The sequence below is a fragment of the Bidens hawaiensis genome, unplaced genomic scaffold, assembly GCF_021521415.1.
Source record: "Bidens hawaiensis isolate Kalapana, Puna unplaced genomic scaffold, B.hawaiensis_p1.1 tig00003902_1, whole genome shotgun sequence".
In the NCBI taxonomy this organism is placed as follows: domain Eukaryota; kingdom Viridiplantae; phylum Streptophyta; class Magnoliopsida; order Asterales; family Asteraceae; genus Bidens; species Bidens hawaiensis.
In genome coordinates this window covers 1,160,398-1,180,555 of record NW_027491226.1, presented here as the reverse complement: position 1 = coordinate 1,180,555, position 20,158 = coordinate 1,160,398, and the positions used below count along the sequence as shown (strand labels likewise).

Below are 20,158 nucleotides of genomic sequence, written 5' to 3'. Positions count from 1 at the left end.
TTCGGTTTATTGTTTAGAAAACTGGGTTTCATGGTTTGGAATGGGCTGCAAAGATTGAACCTGCCGAAATATTAAAAAAAATATATAAATTGTTTTTTTAAACTGTATAGTTTTAAAAAAATATCATGTAGGAAACAAAAATTATAATACGTGTAATTCATTTTATTTTAATACGTGTATAACTGTTAATTATTACTTTTTTTTTCATTTTGTGTTTCATTAGCCCTAGAGATGTTCAACGAAACCGGTTCCTGGAACCGAACCGGTGGACCCGAACCGGACCCGAACCGGTTCCTACCCGTTTTTTGTAGGAACCGGACCCTATCTGATTCAACCCGATGATCCGTGACCGGTTCTTGCATTTCTGAGTGAGGGCGGGTAGGAACCGGAACCGAACTGAAACCGGTTCTGGAACCGAACAATTCGGAACCGGTTCCTAACCGGTTCTAGCCGTTGGATCGAATATAGCCGTTGGAAATCGTTTTTTGGCCTTTTTTGACCGTTGGGGTCAAAAATAGTCGTTTTTTGCTCCCCCAAGCACCCCACTACTAGTATAAATAGGTATTTGGTGTCATGGGTTCATCACAACACTCAAAACGCAAACCCGAACGCAAAAAAATACAAAAAAACGCTATTACAACGTTTTGAGTTCTCTAATCTCTTGTTTTCTCTTCTTCTATATTCATATTTGTTGTTATGGCTGCCTCACAATCATCGGTTGGTCAAGGTTCCAACGCCGAACCAAGTTTCGTTCGTATTATACCTCATAATCGTAATCAAGAGATTTGGTGCAATTGGGATTTGGTTGAATTGAGTGATGACCATTCATTGAAGGCTCGGTGCAAGTTTTGTGAGATTTATTTAAACCCACTTTCGAATTCAAATTTGAAGAAACACATCGAAAAACCGTATTGCAAGGCGTTGAAAAAGAACGTCGATTCGCAACAAACGCAAATGGATAGTGAAGGCGGAATATTTACATACCAAATTGATCGAGTTCAAGATCGTATGGCGAAGTTTGTGATTCAAGAAGTTTTGCCGTTTAGCCACTTCGACAACCCTCGCTTAACCGCCATGATTCGAGATACGCTTCAACCACAATACACTCACGTAAGTCGTCATACTCTTAAACGTTATTGTTTAAAATTATGGAAGAAGGCCAAAGAGGTACTAATTGCATATTTTGAAAATATAAATACGGGAATAAACTTAACTAGTGATGTTTGCTCGGCTCCACATGGTCTACCCGAATCTTATCTTTGTGTCACCGCTCATTGGGTAGACCCGTCATCGTGGGAAATGATGAAACGCACCATTGCTTTCGAACTCTTTGAGTATCCACATACGGGAGATAATTTGTTTGAAATTTTAGAATATGTTATAAAAACTTATAAACTAGAAAATAAAATATTTTCAATGGCATTTGATAACGCGTCGATCAATACATCGGCGGTTGATAAATTAAAATTAAAATATACGCCGATTTGCAATGGTGTATTTTTTCACTCAATGTGTGTTGCACATATCATTAATTTAATCGTGCAAGACGGACTTGCTTCGGATGAGGTTACATCGGTTATAAACGATTTTAGACTAATGATACATGAAGTTTTTAAGAAAGGTAAAAAAAGACAAATGGAATATAGAAAATTTTGTAAAGATACGGGAAGAAAAGCTTTGGGAGCTAATTGGGATGTACCTCATCGATGGAATTCCACTTGCATAATGTTTCAAAGTGCTTTGAAACAAAGAGAAACTTTACAAATGTTTCATTCTAGTCTTGCCGAGAATGATTTGGCAATCCCCTTTTCAAATGAGAAATGGGAAATTATCAATGACTTATCGACTTTTCTTGAAGTTTTTAAAACATCAACTACGAAACTATCGGGAACGTATTATCCGACAAGTCCCTTGGTTCTTTCGGAGTTATTTTTAATCGTTAACAATCTTAAAGAATTTGAAAATAAAAGTCCAATGTTTTCAAACATCATATTACCAATGAAGTTTAAATTAAAAAAATACTTTCTTGAATTGCCACCGATTTTTACTTGCGCCGCCGCTTTAAACCCAATGTTAAATGTTACGGGGATTGAATGTGTGATAGACGAAATTTTTTCAGCCTTAGATATGCATGAAGTTGACCCAAACTTTTCAACAGAGGCAAAAAATGATTTTAACTTGAATTTTAAATTTATGTATGACTTTTATTTAAATAAATATGGGTCAAACATACACATGCCTATGCCGGGGGGGTCTTCATCAAGTTCAAGTGCTACTAGAGTACGAGATCCCATGATTAGCCTTATGAACACCGTTCGCAACGTAACGGCTAAAAAACAAAGGGGTAACACCCCTTCAAGCGAACTAGGAAGGTATAGTGCAAATGATTACTCTACCGGTTTATCCGAAGAGGAATATGGCACTTTTGATGTTTTGGCTTGGTGGAAGGTAAAGGAAACCGAGTTTCCGATTCTTGCCACCCTGGACCGTGATTTACTAACCGTCCAAGCTTCTACGGTAGCTTCGGAATCCGCTTTTTCTCTTAGTGGCAGGGTAATATCTGTGAGAAGAACAAGACTAAATTCGGAGTCGGTGGAGATGTGCATTTGCTTAAAGGATCACTTGGACTCAATCGATCGTATTCAACACGTAACCACTCTCGAAGATGAAACACCACTTGATGTTCGAGTGCACGACGAACAAGAAGGCATTTCTACAAGTAATTCCGAGGAAGAAGTCGCCGCTCAATAATTACGACGAACAAGAAGGCTTTTCTAGAAATAATATGTCACAACTTTATATTTATAAGTTTAATGTTTTGTTAGTTTGTTTTTGAAGATTTTAAAACATGTAACCTTTTTTTTTTTTTAAACTTCTTAAAGTAAATAAAATGAATTTTATGTTAATTGTTTTGTTTATTTTTCATGCTATACAAATACGAATCGTAGTTTAGAATCCAAATCGCAAACAAAAAACGAAAAAAAAAAACTAAATGCACTTGTATTGCAAATCCAATAAACAAGTTTACATTGTACAATGGTTACATATTTAACTGATGATGTTCCAACTGATGAAACTCTGCAACTGATGTGTCACTGATTCATATTTGCATCAGTGACAACAAACTCTACAACTGATGAATGTTCCCACCGATGAGTATTCAGTGGCAACCTTCAGTAGTTGTCATTAGTGGCAGCTTTCCCACTGATTCAACTGATGACTGTTCCCACTGATGAGTATTCCTCATCAGTGGCAGCTTTCCCACTGATGAGTATTCCTCATCAGTGGCAGTCTTCAGTAGTTGTGATCAGTGGCAACCTTCAGTAGTTGTCATCAGTGGCAACCTTCAGTAGTTATCATCAGTGGCAACCTTTAGTAGTTGTCAACTTGTCATCAGTGGCAACCTTCAGTAGTTGTCTTCAGTGGCAACCTTCAGTAGTTGTCTTCAGTGGCAAACATCTTCAGTAGTTGTCTTTTCTTCATCAGTTAATTGTTTATTTTTATGTTAATTGTTTTTTTTATTTTTCATGTTATACAAATACGAATCGTAGTTTAGAATCCAAATCGCAAACGAAAAATGAAAAAAAAAAAAAAATTTACACTGTAACCGGTTGGAACCGGTTACGGTACAGGAACCGAGTTAGGAACCGGTAAGAACCGGTTAGATAGGTTAGGGGTCCGAGGGTGGGAGAACCGGTTCGGTTCCCGAACCGATTCGAGCCTGGAATCGGTTTAAAAGGGGGTTTTGAATATAGGAACCGGTTCCGGTTCCTAGTCCCAAACCATTTTGAACATGCCTAATTAGCCCTATAATACTAAATAGGTAAAAAAATCTGATATTTTCTTAAACGTACCATTTTGTACACATCAGTTAAAATTTGTACCAGAGGGGTATTTTTGGTATATTCTTAAAACATGGCAAAATTTGTCACTGCAAATCTGAGCTTTAGAACAACTTTAACCCGAAGTCCCCCACCTAACCGGTGTTTATAGTTTTGTGTCAATTCAAGTTTTAGCCTTAAGAAAATGAGCATCTTTGCATTCGTTTGTCTTCGATTGTTAACAGTAAAAATGAGCAGTTCGCAGACGTAATCGGACGAACAAAACTGATCCAGTCAAAAACATGTACAGTTTGTTTGGACTAAAAACTCTGAAAACCTAGACAAAGTTTATAATGGGCCAAAAGAGTTTATATGAATCTTTAACGAGCGTAAACCCACAAACTTGAACAAGTGTAAAGACAAAAATAAATGAATATAAACGAATGGATATAAAAGAATTTAAATAAACGAACGAGACATGTATTCGTGTTTGTTCGTTTAAATAAATGAACACATTTTATTGAAAGTTGGTTATCCTTACATGCTATTTATTAACTTACTAATAATATATATTTATATTTACATTTTTATATATTTGCAATCGAAGGGTATTTTCGGTACTCTCAAAACATGCCAAAATTTCGTGTTGCGAATCTAAGTTGATGGTTTTACAAGCACCACATCATGGAAACATAGGCTTCTAAAACAGCCGGACAAACGCAAACGGAGCATGTTTATGCTCGCTCATGTAACTCAAACGACGAACAATCGAACACGAAAAACTAATGAACAAGAATTTCTTGTTTGTGTTTGTTCGTTAAGAAGATGAATTAAATTATTCTCTTTTGGCTAATATTGTTGTCTAAAATTTCAGTTCTTGGTATTGTAAACTATACGGAATCCAAATTTTACTATCGCAGATGTCAGTAACAGAACGAGCCCCTACTAACTGAATTACAATTGTATCCCCGCCCAACGCGCGGGCACTCTTACTAGTATAGATTACGTGTATTATTTTAATTTAAATGTCATGTCAAAGTGTCATAGCATTGCTAAGTAGATAGTGAGTGTTTAATTAAATCTCTCTTTAACAACAGCGTAGTGATTTTTACTTAACCTCAGTCATTTGCAATCATTTAGCGTTCTTTGACCATCTATAAAACATCAACAATCGTCTGACGGCTAGTCATATGCTCTTTCTGCGCTTAAAAGTCTTGATTTTAGGTCTATATTATTTTCATAGAAATTACTAATAAAAGTTAGATATTTCATGTTTGGACATTATCACCCACCCAAGGTATGACTTTTAATATAAATTAACTAAGCTTCATAAAAGAACCTCAAAACCTGCAACTGTCTATCAAGGTTCCACGATCATGGAATCAATCAAAGCCCATCTTATCACTTGTTTCGTTCTTGTTTTGATCCCATACGTAACCTCACTGTCTTTCGATTTTAATTTTATGGGTACCCGGAATCGGACTACGGAAGCAAATATTCAAATGGACGACGTTTATCGCACCGATGATGGAATCCATTTGACCCCAAATCTAATTAATTCCAACCAAGGCCAAGTAACGGGACGAGTGACATACTACAAGCCATTTCGTCTTTATGACAGAAAATCTGATGATCATGCAAGCTTCTCCACCAATTTTACCTTCGTGATTGATTCAGACGGGGCTACGAACTACAGTTTTGGCCTCACATTCTTCCTTGCTAATAGCAATACTCAGCTCTCACCTGATGGAAACATGGGGCTTCCGGTGATCGACTCAGGCAGCATCTCGAGACATCGGTTTGTTGCTGTGGAATTTGATACTTTCTGGGATGAGTGAGATCCAAAGTACTCCAACGGTACACACATGGGAGATCATGTAGGTATCAGCAAAAGCTCGCCTCAATCTGATAAGTATAAGAAATGGTTAAGCAATGTAACCGGTGGAGGAGTGTGTCAAGCTTCGGTTAGGTATGATTCGGCTATAAAAAATTTTAGTGTTTCATTCACTGGGCAAAACAATACGGTCAAATTAGATGGATTTAGTGACATGGTTGATCTCAAGAAAGAATTGCCTGAATGGGTTATTTTCGGGTTTTCAGCAGCGACATCTGGATCGCGGTTGCAGAAGAATATCTTGAGATCTTGGAGTTTCGAAAGCTCGGGTTTAGACCAAAACCCTGAAGGTTTAGACCAAAACCCTAATCCAGAGAATGGGAAAAAGAGCAAGGTGGGGCTAATAGTTGGAACGTCGCTCACAGTTTCATTTCTGGCCATAATTTCCTTTGTTTTATGGAGATGGAAGAGTGCAAAAGACAAGGAATATGAAGCTGAAGAACTTGAATTTGATACTGAGATGAATAAAGATTTTGAAATGGGCAGTGGGCCAAAACGATTTTCCTACCATGAATTAGCCCAATCAACCAGTGACTTTGCTTTGAAAGAGAAGCTCGGAGAAGGTGGCTTCGGTGGTGTTTACAGAGGTTTCTTGAAAGAGTCAAGAACATATGTTGCGGTAAAAAGGATGTCGAAAAGCTCCACTCAAGGGATCAAGCAGTATGCATCGGAAGTCAAGATCATTAGCCAACTGAGGCATAAAAATCTCGTGCAACTCATTGGTTGGTGCCATGAGAAACGTGAACTCTTGCTTGTGTATGATTATATGGAAAATGGGAGCTTAGATTCACATCTTTTCAAGTCCAAGAGCTTGTTGGCATGGGGAACAAGGTACAAAATTGCTACCGGTTTGGCTTCCGGTCTATTGTATCTACATGAAGAATGGAAGCAATGTGTTTTGCATAGAGATATCAAATCAAGTAACGTAATGTTAGACTCAAATTTTAATGTGAAGCTTGGTGATTTTGGGTTAGCTAAGAGTGTTGACCATGATAAAGGATCTCAAACAACGATTCTGGCTGGAACCTTGGGTTATATGGCTCCCGAGTGTGTTATCATAGGGAAGGCAAACAAAGAATCAGATGTGTTTAGCTTCGGAGTTGTTGCATTAGAAATAGTATGTGGAAGAAAATCCATTGACTACAAGGCACAAGAAAAGCAAATATGGTTACTAGAATGGGTTTGGGAGCTCTATGGAACAGGGACCTTCTTGGAAGCAGTCGATCCACGTCTTGGGTCAGATTTTGATGGAGATGAAGTCAAGCGTTTGATGATCGTTGGGTTATGGTGCGCACATCCTGATTCAAAGCTTCGCCCAACGATGAGACAAGTAATTCAAGTATTAAACTCCGAAGCATCCCTCCCTATGCTCCCTTCAAAGATGCCTGTAGCTTCGTACTTAGCAACACCTACGACATCATTTTTTGATGGGTCAACTAATGTGGATTTGTCAACATCTTCATCTTATTTATATGGACGTTAAAAACCTTAATTTATGGCACCTCTTTTATATTATAAGAAGAGCTTTCAAATTATGCCTCTGTTTAAATGTTTGTAGCAATTTATATATTATCATAAGATGCTATGTTTTTGTTTTGTTTTATTTTTTTTTTTTTTGTTTCAGTTTCTAACCCTTGGCGGTGGGGGCTTTTTGGAAGCTCCTACGTGAAGTAGTGTTTTTAATGAGAATTATTTTTACAAGGTCAGAACCTGAAAAATAGAAATTATTAGTCTAATATACGCTAACCAACTTCGTTAATACTGATGATATTAATTTGAATTTCAACAATAATGGAAACTGTGCATATAACCGAATATCTATTACAAGGTTTCATTTGTTCGAATAAAATATAGAGTCTTTTCATTCAAGAGTTGTGATGGTTTGCATGAGTTAAATGCATAAAATAAGCTAGAGCTTATGTAACAATGGAGGTTTCGATTGACACAAAGCTAGGGTGTGCATGTATAGTCTCTCAATCGCCACCTTTACATTTTGTGAAAAAAGTAGCCCAAATGTATGTAAACGCATTATCTAATTTTATCCCCTTTCATAGTGGTAACCTGTGGCGGAGCTACGTTTGTGTGGCCGGGCCCTACACTCAGCCAAACAACAATTAAGCCAACAATCAAACACCCCCCCCCCCCCCACCCATCACATCCCAACCTACGACGGAACATGTCAGGACCGAACATAATTGTATTATAACTCAAAAGACACTAAAGTAAATTACACATGTCAATATATAAATGATTCATTTCATATATCTAGTACGTAAAGTACAAACATTGTCTTAAACAGAAATAAACATTGCAATTAAATGATTAAAATAAAAATAAATAAGTCTTTATTCGTCATGCAACCTATGGTCCAAACTATTCTTTAATTTCTTTCTTCATCCCAAATAACCACCCGCGTCATGCGTGAAAATATATAGTTTGTCAACATAAAGTTGAGCAAGTAATCATGGTTTTTGAATATATATATGGGCTAAGTATAAAATGAAAACCCACTTGAGTTGTGAAAACTCTAGAAACTCATTCTCAACCACATGTTTTTAATTAATGTTTAAATCTTGTGGTCATCAATTAAAGTGAATAAAAAATGTAAATATAAATATAACTTTTTCTCTCTCCTGAAAACATATATAAAAATTAGTAAAAAAATGTTAAAAAATAGCAAAACATTTTTTTTTTGATGTTTCAATGTTTTGTATTAAATGTTAGGGAAAATCTCATAAAATAGTAACCAACTTTCAAAAGTGTTCCAATTAGATCACTGATGCATATTTTCCCCAATCGGATCACTAAATCTTCAAATCAAGTCTCACCGATTTTTGTGTACGTCAAGAAAGAAATGGATGATAAGATGTGGGTGTCGGAATTTGTAATATATGTAGTTAAATTTAAAAATTTTAAAAAAAACCTTAATTATATTAAAAGTTAAAAATAAAAAATAAAATTCAAGTCGCCACTCAACGTCAACTTCAAAAAAAAGATAAAAAGATTTCCTATGTGAAACAGAAAAGAAATTGGCTAAAAAAACATGTTAAAACTTTTAATTTAATCAAACACGAAAGTTGAATGACCTAATTGGAACACTTTTTAAAGTTAAGTGACCTAATTAGAACACTTTTAAAAGTTGGTTACTATTCTATGAAGTTGCCCCTAAATGTTACAACATATATTACATGTAACGAAAAAAAAACGATGTTACATAGGGTTTTCGCGGGTTTTCACAACTCAAGTGAGTTTTCATTTTAACCTTACCCTATATATATATATATATATATATATATATATATATATATATATATATATATATATATATAATATTGAAAAAGGCAATTCCTTGCGATAAATATGAACTATTACAACTAGCATAACAATAATATAAAAAGTTGTCTTTTCACTCGAATCACATTGATAACGAGCTACTCTAGTGGCATATGATCATACTAATATGGACAGGATGAGAATGAGATACCAACAACCATAATTCAAAATAAACACATAGTCACAATTCATACGTATCAACTAATCGAGCAATTTCATATTATGCAAATAATGGAATTATAGTGAGATTGACAGTCAAATTAACTTGTGAACGCATAACGTCCCCAAAATTTAAAATGGTAAAAAGAGGGATGTGAAATACTTACCTTAACAGGTGGATTAATGAGGATAATATGATGATAAAAAGTTAGGATGGCAAACGATCAAGCCTTTCGAGATACGTCGACAAGAGATCCAAATTGTTAACGATGAAATTCGTCAATTATAAATGAATTAATTATAAACGAGACTTGTGATGGCTTTTAGGCTTTGATCGGGTTAAGTAAAAGTTTGATTAGTTTAACTATCATTATTATTATAACTATTATATTTTTTAATGTTATTATTATTATTTTTTATTTATTATTTATATATTATTTTAATATTTTTTTATTTTTGTATTTATGATTGATTAAATAAAATAAGTAACCCTGATACTTATCTATAGATATGTATTTATAAATAATACTCATTATAAATAATAAATAAATATACACACACACATATATGTATGTATTTTGACGAAAAAGATAAATACTAGTTTTGATGACATGTTATGTAACGTATGTATTCGTTACTAAAAGAGTCTTACTATTTGAACGTTAATAAGTCACTAGATCGGTGTATTAAACGAGTCGTAAAACATTTAAACTATATTTATTACATATAAAATATATACTGATTTTATATACATATGTATATAACATATATATATATATGTATGTATGTATGTATGTATTATAGATAAATCAATAAATGAGGGTTCACAAATCACGACAAGAGAAAACGTGAATCTGAGGTTCGGTTTTGATAGAATTACGTTTATTTATAATGTTATATACGCATAATGATAACAAAAAATCGATTAAATTTTTTTTTTTTTTTAAATAAAATCAGAAAAACCAGGCCTTGAGGGACTCGAACCCGCACCTTCAGGCCGGTTTGTGGTATTAAGCAAATTGCACCTGCCATCCAGGTGCAATTTGAGTGGAGAATCATTTTCGTTGAGTCAATTTCATGATTTAGGGCGAAATAAATGAGTTGTTATAGGAGAGAGTGGGGTGTCGGCCGTGAGGTATGGAGGGAAGGAGAAGAAAGAATTTTCTTCGAATAATAATTGCAATCTGGTCCCTGAACTTTAGTTGTAACAGCAAAAGTGATAAAATGTTAGTTTAAGGGGGTGTTTTTGCTCATTCTTCATGGTTGTTAACAATAAAATACACACAAATACTCGAATAATACGGATTGAATTTGAAAATTAAACTGAATACAATGTCAAGTCGGGTAAAGAAATACAATACATGAAAACGAATAACCGAATTGCTACACCCCCAGTTGTTATATCCGACTCACCCTCTAATTTCCTACTCGAAATTTGCGAGTCTTCAACTTCACGCTTGTCATCCTTATCTTGATTCTCTCAAGGCTTTTCGTGATCTCCTTCAATGTTCTTTGGGCTTCACTTGGCTTGAAGAAACACTTGCTTTGTTTGATCATTAGACGCCTTCCGTTGAGCTTGAATCACCTTTGTTGAAAATGCGTAGGAAATATTCCAACGCAATTCTTATTGTTCATTATTTTTAACTATGCGGGTTTTTTATGTTGGGATTTTCTAATATGTGCCTAAGGGCACATGCAATAGGCATTTATTATATAGAGTATTCTTATTAAAATTATCATTTCACATTACTTACAGTATTATTATAATAATTACCATATTTAACATTTTTATTATTCCCTTCATTCGTCACTACTAATTAATTTTTTTAAAATTACTCTTTTATCACTTCTAGTTTCTCATTATTTTTCTATTCATCTATATGTAAAAATTATTCAAATATGAAAAAGTAACTTTTTTTCACGTCTTTTTCTTTCTCCTTTCTTCTTCATGAACCTCCCTTTTTGAATGAAAAACAAATTTTTTCCTTGCATAAGTTTGATAAATAAAAAACAAAAGCCTTTTCTTCACTTAGAAAACATTGGCCAACGAATGATTCCATACAAGTTGTTTTCTTGTTTTAACTTTGTTCTTGAATAGCATCTTCTTCAACAAGAAGCTCATTCAGATCCAAAAGAACACGACCATCTATTTGCAGAATAATAGTAATACTTTATATTATTTAATCTTTTAAAAAAATAGATAAAAAGGTAAGAAGTGATGAAGGAATAATGGTTGTTTAATAGTAAATACTTATAGAAAAATAGTGAGAAACTAGAAGTAATGAAAGAATAATTTTAGAGGGAATTAAAAAATAATATATAGTAGTCATGAATGGAGGGAAGATTTGGAAGGAAACAATAAAAGTGTTAAATATGGTTACTAAAAGGTTAATGTAATTAATGTAAATTGGTAATATGTTTTTATTGGAAATGCGTTGGAAACGGTAAAAATATAAATAACAAATATATGTTTTTAACTATTATTCTAATAGCTATATAATTAATATAGTAATAATAATAATAATAATAATAATAATTATTATTATTATTATTATTATTATTATTATTATTATTATTATTATTTGTGTCTATGTATGTACACGTGTGTATGCATGCTGTATATAGGTATGTACGTTTATGATCAAGTTATCAATGAAAATGTTAGTAACAGTACATATTTATTAATACTTAATAACAAAGTTATTGAAAGAAAATATAATACAGGAATGTTCACGAGCCTATTTGAGCCCGGTGCTTTAGTAGCGGCGAGCAAGAAACGGGTCGGAACCATCGGAACTTAGGAAACGAAACCGAGTCGGTGCCTTAGAACCGTTAACGTGTGTTACCTTACGGTTCTCGGTTCTTGATATTTGCATTAAATACTTCCCGGTTCGGTTCTGGATTAAACCGCGGTTCTAAACATGGAACCGAAGAACTGGAATATAATAAACTTTTTAAATAAACTTACCAATTCCCATTTCTTACAAGATAACTTATTAACCGACATCCATTCAATCATTTTTTGATTCAAAACTTCTTTCTTTGCATTCAATACCTAGCCGCCAAGATCAATTTTGATACATGGTTAGGTAATATAATATAGAATGATATAATCTTCCGTTAATCTATCGCCACTTTTGATTTATTTAATTTCAACAATTAGGTTTTAATAAAAAATATAATACATGTATATCTTGTAATCTAAATTAATTTAATCATGAAAGAAGACATGCAATTATATAAATTTGTTTTTAAAGTTGCAAAGTTTGCACAACCCATTTGATAAATAGACGACCGAACCGGTTCTGGCATAGAATAGATTAGCGAGAACCGACTTTACCGGTTCTGGAACCAAACCGGTTTACTATAAATGGTTCCGGTTCTATTTTTTTAGTCATTTTCGTTTCCGATCTAGTTTAGTTCTCGCGGTTCTGAACCGTTGCACAGCCCTAGGCTTGAGCTCAACTTGTTTCAAGATTTACAAAAGCTTGAGGCTCGTGTGCTGTTTTTTAAAGTTTGGGCTCAACTCATTTATTATTTATTAGTTTATGTGTTTTCTCACTTAATTTAATATATTTTAAGAAAAACCTTAGACGGGCCTAAGCTCGACACAATCTCGTGTAGTACCTCAAACGAGCGAAAGTTTAGCTTGAGTTCAGTTGCACAGGGGTCAAATTAATACATAGAATTCCAAAAGAGGTATGGATCCTAGCTGACATATGCATGCTATTTTGTCTATTTTGTATGGATCCAAACACTTGTGTATTTAGTCTGAGTGTTTTTATTTTCTATCTGATGTTATAACATTTTTAGAGATTTCATTACTCATGTAAACGTTTGTTTTTTTAATCTTGATGACAAACGACTCGTTTGTCCCGTAAGAGTAAATTTGTTTAACCACTTGTAAAGGTTTAACATATTCACATTTATGCTTTATCGGTGAACTTGTTTAGATAACCTTTGCGGTTTCAGATACTTAACCTATCATAAATAGGTTTAAATAAATTTCTAGATCTTAGTTGGATCCGGTTGCAGACCATGTCGGTTTGGTTTATCGTTTCAAAACTCGTTTATAATTTCTAGTTCGGTTAATAGGTTCAAAGCTTAAAAAATAATAACTTTAAGCATTATACGGATTTTACAATGATTATACGACACGTATAACGATTAATTTGACTTTTTGATTAAAAAATTGGTTAAGCGAAGTGTCACAATTTAAAAGGGGCGTCTCATATTAGACAGGCTCTCTCATTTTTAGACGGTCAATATGAGTGTGACGGGATGTCTAACTCGATTATACTCCATATCTTTATTAGACGGGCGTTTAATTATTAGACGGCCAGTCTAACCATTTGCATAGTACTGAACTTTCTAAAAATCAATTTAAACATCAAAAAAACACTTGTTTATGTGTTCTAAGTCCTTATATATGCTTAAAAACATTATAAGGTTTCTACAACTAAATTTTACTGAGGTTCGGCCCATAGAAGGTCAGATAGTTGCTTAAACGAACTTAAATGAGTCTTAAGATGTATTTACCTTAATTCCAAACTATATTACGACCTTGGAACGACTTAGCTACAGTCCTAATACTTTTGGAACACTTGTCATAATCTCCTCTTGCCAGTTTATTACTTTTGGAAGCAAGTGCACCTTCAAAGTGTTGCTTATTGATGAAGAAACACCAAAAACATCAAATATACTATCTAGAGAGCTTTAAAAATGATCTAAAGAGTTATGGAATGATTTAGGATGGTTAATGATGAAGGAATACGCTCATGGGACTCCTTTTTATAGCCAAAATATACGGATAAGCGAGAAATACACATCTGCAACGTTAACAACGAGCTACCAAAAGTGGCAGAGCTGATTTTGCATTGAGACAGACCGTATCATCTTCAGACGGAGTGTCTCATTGACACGGATCGTCTGATATTTGATGTGGCTCTTCTAACAAGTCAAAAGCATCATATGACTTTTTAACCTTAATACTGAACCTCTAAAGTGGTTAGACAGTCCGTCTAATACCGACCGCCTAACCAACTTTTGCGCTATTTTCATTCTTAACCCTTAAGATAAACTTTAAGTTAATTACCATTTGGTCCATCAACTTATAAAGTATCAAAACAAAGGTTCGAAAATTATCTTTATGCATATTTATGTCTTTTATTTGTTCGGGATACTATACCTTGGCTCCCTTAAGTTTTAAAAGAAGGAAAATTTTGGCACGAAATTTCGCGATGTTACAATTGGGCTCGGATTGATCTCGAAAAATCTCCGCTCATTTCAAGCTTTTTATCTATCTGAGCTTGAGTGGCTCACAAATGGATCGACTTGTTTACACCTCTATCATAATATACATCTATTAAATTTACAATAATGGAAAACTGAATTGTAACCTTCCAACGGAATTCTGATAAACAAGTAGTGACGAATATAAAAATTTCTGACGCAAAGGTAAAATATGGTTCGGTCAAAACGAACAACTTTAAACATGTCGGATAAAAAGAAACAACAACAATATAAACATATCTTATATATATATAAACGAAACCTCCTTATTTTCTCTCAAGCTACCAGATTGCTTTATTTGTAAATGCTGGTTGAGAGAGCGTATACGGATCAAGATCGATGATGACATCGTGATAATCATTGTGTAATCAATACGATTAGGACGAATACGATTAGTGTGTGTGTTTATATGTGTTCAGAGAGGATTTTGGCAGAGTAACGAGGCAAGGATTCAATAATAAAAGCTCTGTTACATTACTGATAATTTTACAGATATATATAGGGGATGACACATTCGTTAACTTAAACCTTAACGAATGTGTCATTCGTTACATTATAACTAACGAATGAACAACCTCATGTTACATTACACTTAACGAATGCCCTTCATTTGTTGTCACATTCGTTAAGCAGGGTTAACGAATGTGGCTTACAATTATAACGAATGTGGCTTTTTTGTTACGGGGTAACGAATATCCTTACATTAGAGCGAATAGGGTAATTACCAAAATACCCCTTACATTATCTAGTAATATTATAATAATAATAATAATAATAATAATATAAAGATCGAGACGCCCAAGTCGTGTATCAACAAACTCCCCTCGTCTCGAGCTCTTTATACTATACTTCTGGAACATCTTTGTCTTCCAGTTAGTGCAACTATGAATCTTGAATGCATAACAGACACGAACAACCCGCTGAAACTGCATCGTAAGATCATAATCGCTTACGTTAGCAAATCGGATCTGATTCTGAAATAAGGCATCGTTGTCAGACTCCGATAAGTTAACAAGCCATATCGGATAGATCACACGTATAACACTCGTATTAGATCCGGTTCCCAAAACAATCACCGCTTCACCTGTCCGATTATCATAATACCATCTATTGAACATGGTGAACAGACTCTGAGGAAAGATCTTCATTGGTGCCCTCTTCATCTTCTTCGGCGGCTTGCTTGCAAGACCATTTTTCTCCAGCCAGTGCGAGGATTAATCTCATCAATGTATTTGTGTGTCGGCACCTGCGGCTTGAAGAACTTGAACCCTAATCTGGTTTCATGTTGTAGATGATTATAGAAACACTCAGCCCATTGATCTTTTCCCCTATTAACAAACGGTCGATTGGCTAAGGTTCTCACATCCTATCTTGGCATAGTCAAAATATCGTGAAGACGCTTAAAATAATAAATACCGTGTTCCCACTTAACAATATATACTTTAAGCTCCGCATCATATTGCCAAGCAACCAAGTCACCTTTCACGTCTTTAACACTTTTGTACTTCTTCATCTGGTAAGCTGATGCTCGAACCTTCGCTAGTCTGATTTCCTCCTGTTCATTGTATCTGAAGGTTTCGATCATCTTATTCATACGCTTCACGTCTTGCCCAAACATACCATCCAAAGCACGTTTTCGTTTCTTTTCCTTTGTAGATAGGTGACTTGTTTCAGCCTCTTTATTCCACCTCTCTCTTTCTTCACGTAGACGCTGCTCTACTACCTCAAAATGTTCAGTAGTGAAAAACGAAATACCTGAATCATTGTTGTTATCAGCATAGAGATCAGGGTATTCTTCAGCAGTCACGTCTTCAACTTCCACTTCTTCAAACTCAGGCACATTCCCACATGGAATGCCTGGATTAGTACTTTCTGCAAATTCAATCTCCACTTCAACCGTCTTCCCTAGTTCCTCGACCTCATCTTCATTCAGATCCAGAAGCAAGGCAATTTGTTCTTTGGTTAGTGAATGGTCAACAAACTCACTCTCTTCGATCTCATCAACATTAACCATACTATACACAATCCCATCCATTCCAACAAATAAAATCATATTAGCCGAAATAACATCAATCGGCTTTGCTCGTGTATAATCCTTATATGGCACAATCTGCAAATTGCTAACCTCACTACCACCACCAGTACTTGTCCCGGCCTGATTACCTGCCGACGGTGTATTACTACCGTTGCTGGTCACCAACACCCCCTTCATCCGGTTCTTCATCATCATTCCTCAACTTCTTCAACTCATCATCTTTGCATGTAAGTTGGAGGATGATCTATTCTTGCTTGTCTAATCTCTCCCCCTGAGCAACAACAGGGCCTTTAATTCCCTGTTTTCTTTCTGAATAAACAGAATATGTCGAAACATATTTCGCTACGCTAGCTCATGAGCTTCTCGATCTGCTTGCATCTGAGTTTGTTGTAGATGCAACAGATTCAGCATTTGAAACCACTGAGCTTTGGAAGACATACCATAAAAATACGGATGGACAGGTTGCATAGGACCTTGAAGACGATTGAATCATGAATGAGTGCTCAGGTCTTAGCAACATAGTCGGTGTAACTGGAGTAGCAGGAGTAGTCGATTGAGGACTAGACATACGTACCAGTACAGTCAGTAACACATCTCCAAAGTACAGATCCGACATTGCTGTAGTCATCAAAGTCTTGGTCGGAGGTACTAGAGAAACTGGCATATGAACTGGAGTAGGAGATCATGTAACAACAGGAGATCTCAGAATCATCTGAGGAGTAGGAGAAGTAGGAATCGAAGCTGGAATAGATACAGGTGGAGACGGTCTCTCAAACGGTTGGTTTGGTATATCAATACCCGCACCCCGTCTCACCCATTGCTTCTTCTGTTTCTCCCCCTTTTCCACCATCGGCTCCTTACCTTTACATTTACGTTTCTGTGCATAAGTTAACTCAGCGCCTGGTCCTTGACCACCATCACCACCTTCACGCTCAGAATCAGAATTACCATGAGCCCAACGATCTTTAGATGGCGCTTCATAGTCAATATTGGCAAGATGGCCAATCAAATGCTTGTACCTTGGCCGATCTTGAATACTTTGACCACGATAAAAATGTAACCGTCACATTGTCTCAGCATTCATATGCTCTAGTTTCATCAGATCTTCTGGATCTTTAAATAAATCAGGCTGGAGATCATCAATCATAAGCTGCAAGAATCGTGGATACATTAAGAACTTGTGTCTGTTTGTGAGATTTTCCTTCAAATGATAGAAAACCAGTTCAGAGAAATTGAACGATATGTTGAGTACTAAAGCAACGAAAGCAGATTGCAGCATTACTTGTACTGCTTACACAAGTATGCCTTGTTATCCAAAGACTTGCCCAAGTCTCCCTTATATCTAATCCTTCCGAACAACCCACGTATCAAACTCTTATCAAACATACACCTGTCATCCACAGTATCAATAAACCCCAACACATCTCTAATAACTTGTGAAATCCCACATCGGTTGGGGAGGAGAACTAAGCCTTCTTTATAAGGAGGTGGATACCTTCCCCATCATAACGCGTTTTAGGCGCTTAATGGTAGTGGATGAGAGGATAACTCCACAGTTAAGCGTGCTCAGGTGGAAGTAGTATCAGGATGGGTGACCTCCTGGGAAGTCTTCACCTGGGCAACCAAAAGCAAATCCGTGAAGCGATGGTGGTACGTCCCGGCCAAAGCGAACAATATTATGGTGCGGCGGTAGCTGGGCTGTTACATAACTCCCACATCTATAACCACTCGTTTCTCTTGAATAACTGCCTCTATCTGATTCTCTTATTCATTGAAACGAGCTGCATCCCAAAAGGTCCGTATAATGCTTTGGTAAACCAAAGTCTGTGTTGAAATCGCCTTGTAGATTCTGGAACGTAATAAGAAATTAATCATTCCACCAAATATCGGTGAATATTCGAAATTATAGTGTAAAAAGGCACATGTGTTGTGCTTTTTATCCCACGACAACAAAACGGGAGCTTGCTCAGGTTCAGTAACTTGTTCTGGAGCCTGGACCTCCGGTTTTTGTTCTGGAATAACATCTGGTTGTTGCTCGGGAATTGGATTCTGAACGATCTCGTCAGCCATTCTGTTTATCAAGAATAAAATATTAGTAAAATATTCAAAAATATTCTACTAACTAACGAATGAGCTTATCATTCGTTAGTAAATAATTAAACGAATGTCTCATTCGTGTGAGTCTATTTTTAACGAATCAATTTCATTCATTAGCTCTAACGAATCAGCCTTATTCGTGCACATTCGTTACTATTAATGAATCAATTTTGTTATTCGTTAAAAATAATGAATGAAAAAAATATTATTCGTTATCAAACTAACAACCCATTCGCTATTTTAGCGAATCGCCTGATCATTCGTTGATAAATAAGGAATATGATTCCAGTATGACTATCAGGAGTCAAAATTCAATAAACTTTGAATTCATTAAGTCAATGACAATGAGCTTCGTTCTGAATCGGTCGATGTTCATTCAGATTTTCAATTAAACACAATCAACTCACTCAGAAATCAGTTTAATACATTAACCGGTGACAATCTATCATTACTTTCATAAAAAACGTATAGCATTTGAGTATTTAAAGGGTAGTTCATATCGGTTTATAAACTGATCAATTAAAGCCCTAAAACCCGATGATATATCATCATTCTGGTATCATTGATCTCGCCATTACCTATAGAGTACAAAGATGTCGATCAATTGATCTGAAATAATTGTATGAAATTCTAATGAAATTTGGCCAGAGTTTTGTTTAGTTTTCGATGAAATAGTATACAGAAGAATGGGGAGTCTCTTCGTCTGCCTTGGGATTATAAGCTTCAATAATTTCATGCGAATCGAGGTCATTCGTTCAAATTTTAACTAACGAATGTCCTTATTCGTTAAATTAAAAAATCTTACTCGTTAACCAGATAATGAATCTGATTCAAATTCGTTAAAACTTAACGAATGATATATTAACATTACATTCGTTAACCTTGAATATACGAATGTCTTCCATTCGTTAGGCTCAGCGGAAGGAATCATCAGTTTACTTTAACGAATGAGACTAAATCTCATTAATGATTTAAATAATTATTCAAAAACCATTAGGGTTTAGAAACTGATTTAAATAATGAATTAAATAATCAATTAAAACCAATTAGGGTTTCAAATTGAATACCTTAAAATACCCGATAAATCAAATATCGGTGATGTTTAACTTAAACGGATTTTTACTTTAAAAATACATTAAGCACGATTAACTTAAAAATTGGGGGTAAACCTTTGTCTTTTTGTTTTGATACTATTCGCTAGCTCGGTAAATCGAAAATAAAGCAGAAAAAGTGAAATATTTTTGGATTTTTAAATTTTTCAAAACAAAATAAAATGTAGTAAATGTAAAGCCGTAAACAACTAACATCTAACAATGCGGTACATATTTTTGTGAGTTTGAGTAGGGAATCATATTGACGAAGAAATCTCTAAGTAACATTTCAATTTCAATATTATTGTACACGTAACCCAGTGATGATTGTTGATATAGTTATCCTCTTAAACCATAAACAGACTTTTTGAAAACTTTACGATATTATTAAGATTCAATTAGGCATGAATTTCATGTGGACCCCACCTATCCGATA

At 35.0% G+C, this 20,158-nt stretch overlaps 1 protein-coding gene and 1 pseudogene across 1 annotated transcript; both read left to right on the top strand.

Annotated features, from left to right (window-relative positions):
• The first annotated feature begins 5,025 nt into the window (after positions 1–5,025).
• Positions 5,026–7,275, top strand: LOC143624593 (L-type lectin-domain containing receptor kinase IX.2 pseudogene; annotated as a pseudogene).
• Positions 5,324–5,659, top strand: LOC143624652 (lectin beta-1 and beta-2 chains-like). The gene has a single exon (XM_077095229.1). It carries the CDS (start codon positions 5,324–5,326, stop codon positions 5,657–5,659), a length of 336 nt encoding a protein of 111 aa, XP_076951344.1.
• Positions 7,276–20,158: the final 12,883 nt, after the last annotated feature.

What these genes read in the sequence shown, in the direction of transcription:
- LOC143624652 (XM_077095229.1), top strand. Translation starts at nt 5,324, where the DNA reads ATGGACGACGTTTATCGCACCGATGATGGAATCCATTTGACCCCAAAT.